This window comes from Zonotrichia albicollis, unplaced genomic scaffold (assembly GCF_047830755.1).
Source record: "Zonotrichia albicollis isolate bZonAlb1 unplaced genomic scaffold, bZonAlb1.hap1 Scaffold_254, whole genome shotgun sequence".
In the NCBI taxonomy this organism is placed as follows: Eukaryota; Metazoa; Chordata; class Aves; order Passeriformes; family Passerellidae; genus Zonotrichia; species Zonotrichia albicollis.
This window is the reverse complement of record NW_027428428.1, coordinates 3250290-3267975: the sequence shown is the minus strand read 5'-3', so window position 1 is coordinate 3267975 and position 17686 is coordinate 3250290. Positions and strand designations below refer to the sequence as shown.

General features: G+C 52.5%; 1 protein-coding gene across 1 annotated transcript; it reads right to left on the bottom strand.

Moving 5' to 3' along the window:
* Window positions 1–10008: 10008 nt before the first annotated feature.
* Window positions 10009–10977, bottom strand: LOC141727800 (olfactory receptor 14J1-like). Its single transcript, XM_074534088.1, has one exon. The coding sequence runs from the start codon at window positions 10975–10977 to the stop codon at window positions 10009–10011; it is 969 nt and encodes a 322-aa protein (XP_074390189.1).
* Window positions 10978–17686: the final 6709 nt, after the last annotated feature.

Here is a 17686-nt window from a genome sequence, read left to right as displayed (position 1 = left end):
GAAATGGCTCTCAGTGGAGGCGCAGGGCATGACGGGAGATGAAGTCCCGGCTAGAACAGCACTGGGCATGCGCCGCGGAGCATGATGGGAGCCGTCGTCCCGGAAGTAGCTCCACCGCTTTGTTTGGGGGTCCGGGAAGGCACTTGGTGGACACTTCCGCGTCCGAGCCGTGACTTGAGATCCTCGGGTAAACATAAACTGTTCGGGAGCACTTGCGGGGAGCTCCGGGAACTCTAACCGGGCTCTTTAGGGCGGGGGGCTCGATAGGAATTTTATACGCGGGACTGTTCTGAGGGGCTCTGGTGCCGCGGCTGGGAAGAGGAGATGAATTCCCAGAAGTGGCTGTACCGGGCATCTGTGGGGTTGGGAGCACTCAGGCGGTCCGGGGACCCTTTTGGGGGCTCCCGAATGGGCGCTGAGGGGGCATTGAGGGATCCTGGAGGGTCTGGCGGACACTTAATGAATGGACAAAGCAGCGGCGGGTCCCGGGGTTCTGTGGGCCGCAGGGCATGACGGGCGTTGTAGTCCCGGCTCCAAAGGGGTTCAATGGGGCCGCGGGGCATGACGGGAGTTGCGAGAAAATAAAAAAAAAAAAAAAAAAGGGCCAATATCAGACACCGCATCCGAGGTCCTAAACCAGGCGCTGATTGGCTTTCGGCGGTGATGGGCGGGAGTCTCGGCAAATGGGATGCGGTGGAGGCGGGAACAATCGCTCCCACTAGAGCCCAGTTCATCCCCAGTACAGACCAACACAACCCCACTACAGCCCAGTTCATCCCAAGTAGAACCCAGTACAACCCCTGTGCCCCTCCTGTCCCTCCCAGTACAGCCCAGTCCCTACCAGTTCCCTCCCAATATCATCCACAGGATGCCCCAGTGTCCCCAGTCTTCCCCGCAATGGCCCCAGTGTTCCCAGTATGTCCCAGTGTCTGCCACAGCATTCCCAGTGTCCCCAGTACGTCCCAGTCCTCCGCAGTGTTTCCAAGGACAGTTTCATTTCTCACGGTGGGCGTGGCAGCCAAACCCAGCAGTGGGGTCACTGCAGTGCCCATGGCCACAGCCCCTTGCAGTGCCCAGTGCAGCTTGGGCTGATGATCCACCCTCACAGCTGGCCCAGGGCAGCTCTGCAGTGCCTTTGCTGGCCCCTGGGGCTGGCACACACCTGAGCAGTGTGTCTGTTTGCACTGGGGAAACTCAGGAGGTTCAGATTGCTTCAAAAAACCCCAAAAAGGAAAAACCCCTCTTAGGCTGAGTGCAGCCAGCTCTGCAAGCACAGCAGGGCCCAGGGCAGTGAGGACAGACAGGATGGGGCTGGGCAATGTGGAGCAAGGTTGTCCACACTGGGTCAGAGCTCCAGGCACAGCTTCTGTGAGCAGGCCAGAGCTGCTGAGGAGAGACCCTGGGTCAATATCAATCACAGAATGCTGCAATCACCTCTGCTCTAAAGAGAAATTTAACAAAAGACACCCTTTAAAAAAGGAATGTATATTTTATTACTGCTCTTTGAAAACTTTCTCCATAACTGGGCTAGGAAAACTTTAATGACCCTCTCAGGGCTTTGCTGTTGTTTACATCAGACACAGTCTTTGAGAGTCAATAACACAAAGTTAAATTTAAACTCCAAATTTTCTTGAAGTTTTAATGCCTCCCCCTGAGGGACACCACTGGGAAAGAGTCCCCAGGTTCCAGTTAGAGCAGAACACTGGAGGCAGTGATGACAGGTGGAGACAAACAAGGCAAAGGTGTCTCTGGTGCTGAGCAAAGCTGGATGTGTTTGAGGAATGCAAAGGGCCAAGGCCTGAGCCCCAGCCCCTGGCCAGGCAGATCCTGTCCCTCCCTCCTTGCTCAGGGCTCTTGCCGGGATGGGCACTGGCATGTGGGGATGTGCAATGGCAAGGGCAGGAGCATGGGGCGGCCCCTGCCAGGCTGCTGAGCAGGGACAAGGAGGCAATGAGGCCCCAGCCCTGCAAGGGTCACTTGTCTCCTGCTCCTGCCTCAGGCCCAGGCCCAGCAGCCATGGCCAAAGTGCTGCCCAAGTTGGCTCTGGCAGGGCTGTCTTGCAGCTGCTGCCCATCCCTGTGCCCTGTGCAGCCCAGGCTGTCCCACGGTGTCCCTGCCCTGCGCCTCTGTCCCTGCAGGCTGTCGGCATCCCCCGGCTGCCCCACCTGGCTGGGCCCTTCCTTTGCTGACAGCTCTGCCTCCTGCCTGCCTCTGCCTGCCCACACAAAGCCTGGGGCTGATACCAAAATGGTTCATTCCATTTTTACTGTGCCTGTGAACTTTCAGCACAGGAACAAGGCATGCAGGGGCTGCTTTCCCAGCAAGGATGGTTGGAGGGAAGATGAAGACATCTGGCTGAAGGGTGCAGGGATAGAGAAAACAAGGACTGAATCGTGGAACTTGGGGTGTGATTTATGGAAATGGGTAAATTGTAATTCACATTTAGTGACTGTATATAAACAACACACTGGTAGGATTACATTTCCATGTGATGTTGGGAGTTATCCCTCACTACAGCTCAGGCCTGAGTAAATTATACCCTCTGAAATACCAAATGAGAGGAGCTCTGTGCTGAGTGGAGTGGAAACTGAGGACAGCAGAGGAGACCTGGGAGGGATTGAAGGGAGGTTTCAGAGATGGTGGATCATTTTGGCATAATAGAGAACAGCCAGAGAAAGAAAGAATTAATGCAATGGGCAGATAGGGAAAACAGAAGGGACCCAAACAGAAAGGAATTTCCCTGCCAGGGCAGGGCTGTAGTGCAGCATGTCCCCCAGAAGGAGCCTTTGTGTGGGCAAGCAGAGGCAGGCAGTCATGGTCCTCAGTGGAGCCATTAAAACTCCAAGAAAATTTGGAGTCTAAATATAACTTTGAGTTCTTGAGAAGTTTTGTGAAGACACTGTCAAGGACTGAGTTTGATGTAAACAACAGCAAAGCCCTGAGAGGGTCATTAAAGTTTTCCTAGTCCAGTTATGGAGAAAGATTTCAAAGAGTGTAGTAATAAAATATACATTCCTATTTTAAAGGGTGTCTTTTGTTAAATTTCTCTTTAGAGCAGAGGTGATTTCAGCATTCTGTGATTGGTATTGACCCAGGGTCTCTCCTCAGCAGCTCTGGCCTGCTCACAGAAGCTGTGCCTGAAGCTCTGACCCAGTGTGGACAACCTTGCTCCACATTGCCCAGCCCCATCCTGTCTGTCCTCACTGCCCTGGGCCCTGCTGTGCTTGCAGAGCTGGCTGCACTCAGCCTAAGCGGGGTTTTCCCGTTTTGGGGTTTTTGCAGCAATCTCAAACTGCTGAGTTTCCCCACTCAAAGAGACACACTACTCAGGTGTGTGCCAGCCCCAGGTGCCAGCAAAGGCACTGCAGAGCTGCCCTGGGCCAGCTGTGAGGGTGGATAATCAGCCCAAGCTGCACTGGGCCCCTGCAAGGGGCTGTGGCCACGGGCACTGCAGTGACCCCACTGCTGGGTTTGGCTGCCACGGACACCGTGAGAAATTAAAGTGTCCTTGGAAACACTGGGGAGGACTGGGACATACTGGGGAACACTGGGAATGCTGTGGGAGACACTGGGACATACTGGGAGTCACCCTCGGGGATACTGGGACATACTGGGCACAGTGGGGCCATTGCGGAGAAGACTGGGGACACTGGGGCATCGTGTGGATGTCATTGGGATGAACTGGGAGGGACTGGGAATAAACTCAGGTGTATAGGGAGGGACTGGACTGTACTGGGAGGGACTGGAGGGGCACTGGGCTCGTACTGGGTTCTACTTGTGATAAACAGGGCTGTACTGGGGTTGTGTTGGTCTGTACTGGGGTTGTACTGGTCTGTACTGGGAGGGACTGGATAAGTTGAATGGGCTGTTCCCGCCTCCACCGTATCCCATTTGCCGAGACTCCCGCCCATCACCGCGAGCACCCAATCAGCGCCGGAGATCGGAGACTCGGGGACAGTGTGTACGGTAGCCACAACTCCCGTCATGCCCTGCGGCCTGATTGAGCCCCATTGGAGCCGGGACTGCAAGGCCCGTCATGCCCTGCGCTCCACAGAACCCCTTACATCCGCTACCCCTTTGTCCCTTAAGTGTCCCCCAAACCCTCCAGGATCCCTGAATGCCCCCTCAGCGCCCATTCGGGAGCCCCCAAAAGCGTCCCCGGATACCCTGAGTGCTCCCAACCCCACAGATGCCCGGTACAGCCACTTCTGGGAATTCATCTCCTCTCCCCCGCCGCGGCCCCAGAGCCCCTCAGAACACAGTCCCGCGCCTGAAACTCCTGCCGTGCCCCCGCTCTAAAGAGCCCGGTTAAAGCTCCCGGAGCTCCCCCGAAGCGCTCCCGAACCGTTTGCGTTCCCCCGAGGATCTCAAGTCGCGGCTCGGATGCAGAAGTGTCCACCAAGTGCTTTCCCGGACCCCCAAACAAAGCGGTGGAGCTACTTCCGGGACGACGGCTCCCATCATGCTCCGCGGCGCATGCCCAGTGCTGTTCCAGCCGGGACTTCATCTCCCGTCATGCCCCGCGCCTTTACTGAGAGCCACTGCAGCTGGGCCTCGAACTCCCGTGATGCTCCCCGGCCCCGTTAAATTGCATTACACACACACACACACACACACACACACACACACACACACACACACACACACACACACACACACACGCATACACGCATACACACCCACACACCCTCCCGTGCCTACAACTCCCATCACCCCCGCGCCCCAGCGATCCCCGTCAGAGCCCCCCAAGTGCTTCCCCGGACCCCGAACTGTCCCTCAGAATCCCTGAGTGCCCCTCCAAGTGCCCACTTGGCTCACCCAAGTTTCCTCCAGACTCTCAAGTTCTCTCTGAATTCCCTCTCCAGACCCAAAACTGCCCCAAATGTGCCCCAGAAATGTCTCCACGGACCCTAATGTGGCCCCTTTTATCCTGTCTTTGAAAATGATAAAAAAGATGACAAAAGGATTCAAAATAGGACTGATTAGCATAAAGAAGGAAAAATCAATAGCCACACTTCTGAATGAATTAATGTTGCGAATTGTGTTACTTAGAACTAATGACCAATAAATTTTTTGCTGGCAAAACAGCTTTGGTTTTTTAGATATAAATATTAAAATTTTATATTACAAATATAGACTAATAGTATTATAAATAAGAAAAATATTTATAATTCTCCTAATTCCAAAACTTATATTTTTAAGGGGAAATGCATAATTACTACTATGTTTTGGGATGTCAGTCTGTTAGAGACGGTCCAAAGATGCCTCATCTGCCTCACAGCCGCCGTCAAGGACAGAGATTGAAGGCCCCCCAAGGACTGAGACTGAGACCCTTCAAATTCTAACCCAGGGATGCTGGCCTGACTGGAGCGGGATGTCTGCCATGGGAAGCGGGATGTTTCCCATAGGAACCAGTCCTGAAACAACGGGCCCCGCTCACTGCTGGCACCGGTTTGTGCTGTTCAGACCTGGACTGTCTGTGCCTGTTCCCAATGGATTTATTCTCCACTGTGCCCTCCATGTGCCGTCCTGCTCCCTCCCGGCGGTAGATTATAAAAGAGCCCTGAGTTAACCAAAGACTTTGAGATTCTCCCCGATGTGACCAGATGGATCTATTGGCCAGACCACGAGGATTTCATCTCCCTGTTGGTAGCAATTCCCCCAACCCAACCCTCCTTTCTCTCTCTCTCTGCCCTTTATCGCCTTTCTAATCCTTCTGTTACATTTGCTATGGGCATGCAATAAAAGGTGCATTTGTTTTGATTGAAAGTCCCCTGCTGTGTGTCTTTAGGTATTGGAAAATAATGATAAATAAAGTACACATAGTTCATAGGATAAAACGTAGACACCAGCCCCGGGATGGAGAGTGTGCCTCTGTCTGACCTGCTGAAAAGATCTCAGCAGGCCAGAGAAAAAATGTTATAGATAAGAAACAATAAACAACCTTGGAAACCAGAGCCAAAGAATTCAGACTCCTTGGAAACATCAGGCTGGGAAAAAAGGATTCTTGGGGTCATCCCCGACTGCAGGGAACCCCAGATTGGTCTTCTGGGCTGTCTGGGTCAACATCAGAGTAAATCTGGAAGTTTTGCTTTAGCCCATTAAGCCATGGTGCTGGGGTCTTGTCTTTTTCCTGGGTGCCGTCCAACGCTAACCTGGTATTACTCCCTCTAGGGACTGATTCTTTTATCCCTCTGGTCATCAGGGACCTGTAACCTCTCATGTTCCTTCTCCCCTCTTCTTGATTAGGGTCCCAGTCAGGCTCCACTGAAGGCATTGTTTGGTCACCTGGGGGCCCAGGTTGGTTTTCTCTCTCCCAAATTTTCATTCCTTCAGTTCATATTAATCGAGTCTCTCCCGGGGAAAATAGGATGTTAAAGATGGAGTTCAGTTCTCCCCATGTATAAATATTAGGGCTAAAGATGGATCAATTTGATTTGCGATTCCTACTGGGTCTTCCACTAAGTTTCACAGTTCTTTCTTATAGTTTCCAACTTTGGACGCAGTCAAGGGAGTGTTTACAAATCCAATCTCCCTGGCCACCCCGCCCATGGGAACTTCTCTGACGGGGAACAATTTTTCACTTTTGCCACTTTGGACCAGGTGTTACAACATCAGCTGTGGAGACTGACTGGGCAACTGCACTCTTGGGCATGAGATTCTGAGATGTTGTTTGGGTTCTTGTTTGTGCTGGGGGAGGCAGAGCAGGAACTTGCTGGTGAATAAGGGGTGCATGAGATGGCAGAGGTAAGGGGACGGTAGTGAAGGGTAAAGAGAGTAAGGAGAGGGTGGAGGGGAAGGTGGTAGAGGTATACCTGGGTTAAGAGGTGGTAAAGGAATGACAGCTGGGAGAGGAGGAGGAATTAGGTCCACAGAAAGAGGCATTGGAGGAAGGATTTGAAGTACTGCAAGGGTAGGAGGGTGGTAAGCGGTCAAGGGACTCCCAGTTTTTGTTGGCCTTCCCAGCCTCTTCTTCTTTAACTTTCCTAGCTTGCTTTCCCTGTTTTAATTTATAGACTCTCATATTTTCCTCCTCTGAGGTGTACTTTGGCCAACAGGTGATGTTCTGTATGTGATGGGCCTTTTGCAGGACTTGGGGAAAAAATAAGGTGCATCACCTTCGGACAGAGAGGCAGGTAACTCAGGAAATGTTTAAGGATGTTGTTACGTCATACAGAAAGAAAATTAGAGAGGTGAAAGCTTAAGACTTAACCAGGCCACTTCTGTGAGGGATGAGAAAAATGTTTCTGTAAATACATTAATGGCAAAACGAGGTCCAAGCACAATCTCCATTCATTATTGGGGGAGATGGGGTTACCAAATATGAGGGAAATGCTGAAGCACCTAACCCCTTCTTTGCCTCATTTTTCAAGAATAAGACAGGTTGTCCTCAGGACAAGTGTTCTGCTGAGCTGGTGGATGGGCACAGGGAGCAGAACAGCCCCCCTGCAATCCATGAGGGAGCAGTTGCTCACCTGCTGAGCCTCTCAGATGCTCACAGGTGTCTCTGCAAGCAGATGGGATCCATCCCGGGGTGATGAGGGAGCTGTGGATGAGCTCCCCAAGCTGCTCTCCATCATTCACCCTCAGTCCTGGCTCACCAAGGAGGTCCCAGAGGACTGGAGGTACCAGTGTGAGCCCATCCCCAAGAAGGGCTGGAAGGAGGAGCTGGGGAACTCCAGGCCTGTCAGCCTGACCTGGGTGCCCAGCAAGGTTATGGAACAGATCACCTTGAGTGCCATCACAGGGTGCCCACATGGTGGCTGAGGGATCAGAGCCAGTCAGCGTGGATTTCAGTATCTGCACTGATGATCTGCATGAGGGGATTGAGTCCAGCATCAGCAAATTTGCAGATGACACCAAGCTGGGTGTGAGTGTGGATCTGCTGGAGGGTAGGAGGGCTCTGCAGAGGGCCCTGGACAGGCTGGATCCAGGGCCCAAATCCAACAAGGTGATGTTTCACAAGTCCAAGAGCTGGGTCCTGCACGTTGGCCACAACAACCCCTGCAGTGCTACAGGCTGGGGACAGAGTGGCTGGAGAGCAGCCAGGCAGAAAGGGACCTGCAGGGACTGATGGACAGCAGGCTGGACATGAGCCAGCAGTGTGCCCAGGTGGGCAAGAAGGCCAATGGCTCCTGGCCTGGATCAGGAATGGTGTTGCCAGCAGGAGCAGGGCAGGGATTCTTCCCCTGCGCTTGGCACTGGTGAGGCCACACTTCGAGTGCTGTGTCCAGTTCTGGGCCCCCAGTTTAGGAAGGACATGGAGGGGCTGGAGCGTGTCCAGAGAAGGGCAACAAGGCTGCGGAGGGGTCTGGAACACAACTCCTGTGAGGAGAGGCTGAGGGAGCTGGGGCTGTTCATCGTGGAGAAGAGGAGTCTCAGGTAGACAAGGCAGTGTCAGGGCACAGGTTGGACTTGATGATCTCCAAGGTCTTTTCCAACCTTGCTGATTCTGGGATTCTCTAGAACCACCCTTGGAGCAGTTGCAGGTTGATCCCTGGGCCTCCTCTTCAGAAGCTCCAGCAGCCCAGGTCCCTCAGCTTCTCCTGCCAGCCCCAAAGCCCATCCTGTCAGTCCTGCAGAGCCTCTGCAGCTCCTCCTCACTGCCCAGAACAGGGAGCTCCAGAGCCAGACACAGCAGCCCAGATGTGCCCCCCTGGCCTGGGGTGCCTCTGGCAAGGGAGCAGCACCAGGCACTGCAGGAGCCTGCAGACAATTCCTGCAGCACTTGTAGGATGATCCTGCTGCCAGGGGACGTTCCCATGGTGCCAAGTCAGGAACTGCAATGGGGAGTGGGGCAAGAGAGGAAAGGGCAAACAAGGATGGGCTGTTTGCAGGGGAGGGAACAGGGGTGGGAAGTAGAAAGAAATTTGTATCAGGAAGAGTAAAGAAAGCAAAGGTGAAGCAGAGGAAATGCTCAGGGCAGTTTGGGGGTGTCTGCCTGGCAGCCCTGGCTCTGAGCAACAGCGTCTGCAGTGGGACAGGAAACTGCCACTGATGGGAACAAACTCTCTGGCTGAGTGCAGAGGCCAGGACAAAGCTGAGTTGTTTCCCTGGTGTCCCCCAGCCCTTGCTGGCCCCAGGGGCTGATGGCATTTGTGCTCCCTCAGGTTCATGTCCCCACACCAACAGCATGGGGGTGCTCCCCCTGCTGTGTGCAATGCAAACGGGGGCTGCTGAGCCAGTGCTGCCGTGTCTGTGCCTGCAAGGATGGGGCACCTGTGTGAGCTGGGGAGAGGCCAGGGCTGCAGAGGGGGGATGTTGTTGGCAGCTCCATCAGGACGCTCTGGGACGCTGCCCTGGGCTGTGCAGTGCACTGGGGATGGATCAGTCCCTGCTCTGCTGCTCCTTCCCGTCTGCCCCAGGGCCCTTGCAGAGCCCCAGCCATGCTGTTTGCCCCCAGCCTGCCCACGGCCAGCCTGGGGCTGCTCACGGGGCTTTTCTGTGCTCAGCATTGGCCTGGGTGTGTTCTTGAGAGAGCCTGGGCAAGGAGCCTGGAGCCCCCAGGGCCTGGCCTGAGGCGTCAGCGCTGCCCCAGCAGTGCCCATGGCCTGTCCCTGCTGCAGCCCCGGCACTGCCACCCACAGGGCTGTGCCCGGTCCCGAGAGCACTCAGGCCCTGCAGCAACACCAGGGCCACCAGGGCAGTGGGGCAGGGCCACAGCAGCACCACTGGCAACACCAAGTGCTGCTGCTGCTGGGCACAGCTGCTGTGCCAGCACTGATCTGCCCCAGCTCTGCACACAGACATTGCTGCTGCAGCTCGTGAGGAAAGGGCAACAAAAGGGCATCTCTGCAGAAAAGTCTGCTGGAAGATCCTTCAGTTCATTTAAAGCTACTGAGAGCACAGCCCCTTATTGACACAGTCTTTCAGAACAAGGATGGTGAGAGACACAAAATGAGAAAAGGCAGAAGCAATGACATTTTTTGGTTGACAATATCAAAATTCTAAAACAAAACAAAATGACCTCAAAAATGAAACCAACACAAAGGATCAAAGATGATTTTATTAGAAGTGATTTGCAGAAATTGGCCAGCCGTTTAATTTTTTCCGAAAACATCCACTCATCAGTGTCCACACTGCAGCCTTGAGCTCCTGGTTCCTCAGGCTGTAGATGAGGGGGTTCAGGACTGGAGGCACCACCGAGTACAGAACTGACAGGGCCAGATCCAGGGATGGGGAGGACATGGTTTGAGGGGGCTTCAGGTAGGCAAACGCTGTAGTGCTGATGAACAGGGAGACCACAGCCAGGTGAGGGAGGCAGGTGGAAAAGGCTTTGTGCCGTCCCTGCTCAGAGGGGATCCTCAGCACAGCCCTGAAAATCTGAACATAAGAGAAAACAATGAACACAAAACAGCCAAATGCTAAACAGTCACTAACTGCAAGAAGCCCCAGTTCCCAGAGGTAGGAATTGGAGCAGGAGAGCTTGAGGATCTGTGGGATTTCACAGAAGAACTGGCCGAGGACTTTGCCATGGCACAAGGGCAGGGAAAATGTATTGGCTGTGTGCATGAGAGCACTGAGAAAGCCACTGGCCCAGGCAGCTGCTGCCATGTGGGCACAAGCTCTGCTGCCCAGGAGGGTCCCGTAGTGCAGGGGTTTGCAGATGGACACATAGCGGTCGTAGGACATCACGGTAAGGAGGAAATACTCTGATCCAATGAAGAACATAAAGAAAAAGAGCTGAGCAGCACACCCAGTGTAGGAGATGTCTCTGGTGTCCCAGAGGGAATTATGCATGGCTTTGGGGACAGTGGTGCAGATGGAGCCCAGGTCGCTGAGGGCCAGGTTGAGCAGGAAGAAGAACATGGGTGTGTGCAGGTGGTGGCCGCAGGCTACGGCGCTGATGATGAGGCCGTTGGCCAGGAGGGCAGCCAGGGAGATGCCCAGCAAGAGGCAGAAGTGCAGGAGCTGCAGCTGCCGCGTGTCTGCCAATGCCAGCAGGAGGAAGTGCCTGATGGAGCTGCGGTTGGACATTTGCCTTGGCATGGGGATCTGTAAAAAAGTAATCATGGAGTACTTGGGTTTGGAGAGGACTTTAAATATCCCAGCACAGCCTGGGACCACTTTCCCCCCACTGCCTGCCCAGGGCTCTGCTGACTGGAGCTGTCCTTTCCAGCAGCTGCTTCCCTGTGCCCAGGGCTGGGCCCTGCCAGTGCTGCCAGAGCCCAGCCCAGCCCTGGGGGCTCAGCTCTGCCCTGCAGACCCCTCCCAGCTCTGGCACTGCCCAGGGGCAGCTCTGGCTCTGCAGGCTCTGATGGCAAAATCAGTGCAACCCTGAGGAGGCTGGAGAAGTGACATTGACACTGCCTGTGAGGAGCCCTGTGCTGATTTCTGTCACTGCCTGCTTTATTCAGAGCTCAGATAATTTTTTTTATTTTTTCTAAACATGAACCGAGAGATGAATATCTACATGCAATTTCCCATCCCAGGAACCCAAAGCAGAAGATTAATAAATTTTTCCCTTTTATGCAGCCCCTGCCTTCCTCCACCCCCTGTATAATCTGCATGGAAATGTTCTGCAGTTAAATGCCTTGCTGGGAGCAATCCTATACAATGCAGCATCCTCACCACACAAAGAGAACACTTCCAAGCCTTACCAGCTGTCTCCTCCCACCCAGATCCTGTCCCCCAGTGCTGGAAGCAGCTGTCAGGGCTGGCTGAGAGCTGTCCCTTGCAGGCAGCAGAGTCCCTGCCCCAGTACAGTGCCCTGGGCTGCAGGACCCTGCTCTGCACGACAGCCCTGGGCACCCCTGGCTGCTCTGCACAAGAGACAATCAGAGAATGTACTCACAGGGTCTGTAGGCATTGGGATGTTCCAGCTTTAGGAGATGGCTCCAGGAGCTGCAGCTGCATTGTCCTGCAGCCAGAGGTTCCTGTGCCAAGGGCTGGCAGTGATTCTGCCCCAGGCACTTCTCAGCACCTTCCCAGCCCTGACTGATTGAAGCTCTCTGTGCCTCTGTGCTGTGCCCGGGGTGGCTGCAGGCAGTGCCCCAGCCGTGCTGGGCTGGCAGAAGAGCTGCTCATCAAGAGAAATGCGCTTTTGAAGCTCTTCTTGGTTACCAGGAGCTGCCTCTGTGCCAGGAGCCCAGCCCAGCTCAGCAGCACAGACACAGCACAAGGACTTTAATGAGCCTCTGGGGCTTTGTGCTCAGGCCCTGAACATCAGTCCCTGAGAGGGAGCTGAAGAAACCTCTCCACAACTCCAAGGCAGAATCCAACTCCTAAGTTTCTTGGACTTTTAATGGGTCCCACTGAGAAGCACAACTGATAAAGTGTCCCCAGGCCCCAGGCAGAGCAGAGAATTGGAGGCAGTGCTGACAGGTGGGGACAAAGAGAAGCCAAGTCTTGGTGCCCTGGGGCACAGCAGGGTCTGTGCCACCAAGGGCTGTGAGGAGACACCTTGTCCTGAGGCACTGGAGCCTCCTGGCACAGCCCCAGCCAGGCTGGGCACTGTCAGCCCCTTGTCCTGCCCTCAGCATCCCCCCCTAGCCCACATCCCAGTGGCCTCAAGGATCTGCTGGAAGGAGTCCCTGGGGAGCCTTGCTCAGCAATGGCCCTGGGGGCTCCTGAATGCTCCCAGGGACTGCAGGTTTTTCAAAGAACTTTGGGTTTGGCTTTTGCCTTGGAGTCTCTGAGAGCTCTGTGCAATCATGGCCTCCAATTTTCTGTGGTAATTATTCCCTGTAGAGGCTTTCGCAGTAACAACACTCAGTGGGGCTCATTAATACTACAGGGTACTTCAGTTACTTTAAGGTACTTGGTGTTTCCCTTTTGATACACACTGTGTGAGAGGTTTTGCAATCATGGCCCCAGATATCTGCTTTAATGAGTCCCTGGAGAGCTTTGTACTGACACTCAGTGGTGCTCATTATTGCCTTGAGATACTTGAGGTTTTTAAAATACTTTTTGGATTTCAGAATACTTTAAGGTACTTTAAGGATTTTTTCTTCCCACACTGAGTCTCAGAGAGTTTTTTGTGCCATGCTGGCCTCCAATTCTGTCTTCCAAGGAGTCCATGAGGAGCCTGTGTTGGGTATCTTCCTCCTTTCTGTTTTATAACAAAGATGGAACTGAAAGAATTTTGTAAGACCTTCTAAAAGCATCCAAACAATCATGGGACAATTAACAATACAACAATAATTACTAAGAGAATTAACTGTCCTGTTTTAGCTAGACATCATCCAACCCTTTAGTCCCTTGGACTGGAAGAGTTTATTGAACCAGTCTTTGTTTTCCACTTGAAGCTTCCTGAACCCTTCCTTCAGCACCTGAATGCTCTTGTGGATTGCCTCGCTGTGGCTGGAGAGGTTCATGCAACACATGCCCTCAGAGTCTACACAGCCATGCCCATGCACCCAGAGTAAAAACTCTATCGCTGTTCTGCAAGGTGGCATGTCTGATGGTCTCTATGTCTCAGAGCAGGCCACTCAATGTGAGGGAGGCATCATTGGTTTGCTTACTTCACAGGCACCGATGATGGTCTAATTGTCCTAAAGCTTTAGCTGCAGCCACCCAAGGTAGTCCAAATTGGGATTGCTACCATCTGATACCTGGATTAAAGCTTTCAAAACCATCTCTTTGATATCATCCAATACTTCTCTGAGGACACCTGATCATCTGGTCGGCTGTGTTGTCCTTCTCCAGCTAGATGGTTGATTATCAATTCCACCCTGGCCTTAATATTAGCATAGTTTGCTATTAATTGATTTAGTAAACACTTCCATCCCTCTTCCTACAGGGCGTATTCTGCAGGTGATAACAACATGGTCATAATATTTTTTAACTCATAGAGAGTTAAGACATGTGCTGTAAACATGGCCCTCATTAGGCCATTAAAACAAGGTAAGTCTTTCCTATGGTCTTTACCTGCCCTACACAGATCCTTGACTTCCCCATAAACCAATGGCTGATAGCTGGGATTCTGCCCCCTTCTTTCATAACATACGGGGGCAATGAGGAATTTCAAGACGATTTGCCTGTCTTCTTCTTTTCCCAGGGATCTTCTGGGGCTGAGGGGTGAGGCGGCTGTGAAGAGTCCAAACTGTCTTCTGAGGAGGAAGAGCAGCTTGGAACATAACATTTGGATTAGAAATAGTGTGACCGTTGGGCTTAGCATCTTTGATCCTGGGGTTATATTGTTTCTGGAGGGTGAGGCAAAGGGCACTGCCATTTTGTCAGGTGTTGGGGAGGAAGGGCCTTGATTTAGGATGGCAGACTTCCAGGCTGGCCTTCTGGAGGCATGGCCCAGGGTGGAGGTGGAATGATTGACAGTGGGGCATGACCTGCATTTGTGGGTGTGGAGTCTGGATGTTCGTTCAGGGCAGAAGAGGTGGTTGTGGTAGCAGGAAGTGGAGGAGCCAAGATGGAGGGAGGATGATCGGGCTCCCAAGCTACATTCAGGCTCCTTCCAGCTTGAGTCTCCAGGACATGATGTTTCAAGACTGCGTGGCCATTGCCATCTTGAACCATCATGGAAGGTCGGAGAAAGGCAGGTTTGAGGGGAGGTCCCGAGTTAGGAGTGACCAATGGATTGAGTTTTCAACACACTGCTTGCTGGTCAGGGGTTGTGTGGAAAATGGGGAGCATGTGGGGTGCAATGGGGTCCTTTTTGATCAAAATGTTGTACAATTTAACTCCCACTGAGTCCCAAAATTCAGTGGTATGGATTTCATCAGCAGAGGCATCTGGAAAGTTTTTAATGGTCCACCTCATAACTGATTTCAATTCATTCTTTGAAAATGTTATGTCATGCTCGGTGAGAATTAAAGCATCCATATATGCTCTTTTCTACTGTGGACATCTGGCTGCCCATTTTTCTCTTTCTCTGCCTTTTGGGGAAGAGCCACTGGAACACTCCCAATTAATTGTGGGACATGGGTGCATACTGTAAAAACACAGTGGCAAAATGGGCAATAAATGTCTTGCATTTCCCCAAACCCATCTGCAATCCTATGCAGGTGAAACCGTCATTGTCCCAGCAGATCCTGGGCAAGGTCCCTTGAAGCAATGATGAGTCTGCTGGGTCTGGCACAATCCAAAATCCCAGGGAGCACTGACCTATCCATCAGCTAACCCCAGCTGATGTGACTGACACAAGGGGCCCTGAATGTCATGGTCCCTGTTTGGGTGCCAAATGTCACAATGAAGGTGGCTTTGACAAACCTCTCTAGTTCCCTGACTTCAGGATGAGGGTGGCAAAAAGAAAAAGGAGCAGGATCAATGGAGTTGTTTAAACAGAACTTTACTAACAGGGTGAGAAACAATAAACATGGAGAAGTTGAGAACAGTATGAGGGACAGGATCCAAAGACCTGAGACAAAGGGGAAGCAACAACATGTACGCTTGGGGGTAGAACGCTCTAGAACAATAACCCTATAGGGGAAACAAGTAACCAATAGGGGAGTAGAACTTGGACAAGTTACATAGCAACACTAAAGTCTAATGGAGGAACTCTCAAGCTCACCCTATGTTAAACAAATGATTCCCAGGGCTTGAAACTCATGCCCAATTCTTTTGGGGTAAAATCTGGCTGCCTCTGAGTTACAGCTGAGCTAACTACCGCACCACTGCTTCTCACTGGCCCCTTGGGACCATGTGGCCCAACAGAGCCACAATGATGTCCTTGGTTCCATGAGGCCCCACAGTGTCACAATGGTTCCTTGGATCCATAGTACCCTGCAATGTCACAATGATCCCCTGCATTTCACAAGGCCTCAAAGTGTCCAGGTGATCTCCATGGTTCCTCAGGACTCCACAGTGTCACAATGGCCCTTGGATACATGGTATATTTTCACAATGATCCACTTTGTACCCCAAGTTCCCACAGTGTAACAGGTTCCACAAGGGCCTGCAGTGTCACCATGGCCCTTTGGCTCCACAACCCCCCACAGTGTCACAATGGTCTCCATAGAGGGGAAACAAGTGAGCCCCAGTGGTGCAGAGTCAGATGAGAGGCAGTCACCAGAGGCCAAGGCTGGTCAGACTTGACTGTATTGGTAGATCTTTTTGGAGAGTAACCCTTGAATATACGTAATTTTAGAGGTGGAATCCTTATTTCAACCATGTGAGCCTAGACAAGAAAGATAGTTCTATTCCATAGAAATAAAAGCACAGAGCCCCAGTGCTTCATGGTCAGATGGGAAGAGGCCCTTGGCATGTCAAATTCAGTGGGATCTCTGAGACAGTCCCAAGGAGGCCAAACTAGGCAAACCTGTTCCATGTTCCCTTTTTTTTAATGGTTCCCATACTGTCACAATGGTCCTCTTGATTCCATGAAGTCTTGCAATGTCACAAAGTTTTCTTGGTTCAATGAGCCCCAGCAGAGTCACAAACATCCCTTGACTCCACGTCGACGCACTGTGTCACAATGGCTCCTTGTTTCTATGGGCCTCACAGTTTGATTATTGACCCTTGTTTCTATGGGACCCCTGAGTTGCACAACAGTCTCCTTGATTCCATGAGGTTCCATAGTAGCACCATGGTTTCCTTGGATCTCCATTGTCACAAGTGAGCCACAGTTCCATGAGGTTCCCCAGTGTCACCATGGTGTCCTTGGACCCGCATTGTCACAGCTGACCCATGGTTCCAGGAAGATCTGTAGTGTCACCATGGTTGCTGTCAGAGGCTGGATGAGACTGATGTCCCAATGCAGTGGTCAGCGGCCTTAGGATGGTGCTCGTCTGGCTAGCTGTGCGGCCATCAGGCAGCTGCAGCTGTGGGGAGTCAATCCCAGTGGCAGGGCCCCAGGATTGCTCCTATGGACGCCTCTCGGCAACAGTGGCTTTGGGCTGCGTCACTGTGGACAAGATCGTCGCTGAGAGTCCGATAGCAAGCAGCGAGGAGATGACGAGATGAGAGACGGACACTCTCTGGGGTCAGTCAGGTTTATTGCCTGAAGCGAGGTCAGCCAGGGAGTGATGAAGACACGAAGGTGACAAGGAGTTATAAAGGGGGAGGAATCCAGGGGAGGGGATTACAAAAGAACCAATCATGGGAGGTGAGGGAGTGAACTTAGGATAATAGACATTACAGGAAAGCCAATAGATACATAGTTAAGGAGGGGCCCTGGTCGTACAGCCAATCATATCTCCCAAAGTAGAGAACATTCTGGAAAAATAGGTGTAGTAGGGAGTGATTGACGGGGCCCAGGTAAGGAGGACTGGCAGTCCCACTCCAGGGGTGGGCCCATGAAGGTCCAGGGGGTTAAAAGGCAGAGCAAAAGGCCAGCCCATGGTCTGAGTCCTGCCCTCTCTTGGGGTTTCTGTTAGTGATGCTGGGACCCAAGCAGTTGGTACCATGTGAGTATCTTTCTGTAGGTCTTCTGTCTTTCTGTTTGTCCTGGTTCAGAGCAAATTTGGGAGAGAACCCCCAAAGGGGCTCCTCTAGGAAAGCAGATTCAACTGGCTCCTTCCCCCAACCAGTTCGGGAGAAAAGAGCTCCTTGGAGAAAAGTGGAAAAAACCTATTTATTTAACAATAGAGCCTAAACAATATTAAACAATGAAACCTCTTGCTGCTCCAAAACAGATTACAAACGCAGAAAGACCCCTCCCTGGGTTGCAGCTTGGCTCAGTCTCTTATCAGTCCCCCTCATGCTGGAAATGCTGCAGCCCACACCTGGCCCAGTGGGCCAAAGGTGCAAGCTGTCGGTGTGCTTCTGGGTGTTCAGTCCAGAGCAGCCTTAA

Bases quoted from the DNA above. Each gene is read 5' to 3' on its own strand.
- LOC141727800 (XM_074534088.1), bottom strand. From the start codon at position 10,977: ATGTCCAACCGCAGCTCCATCAGGCACTTCCTCCTGCTGGCATTGGCA.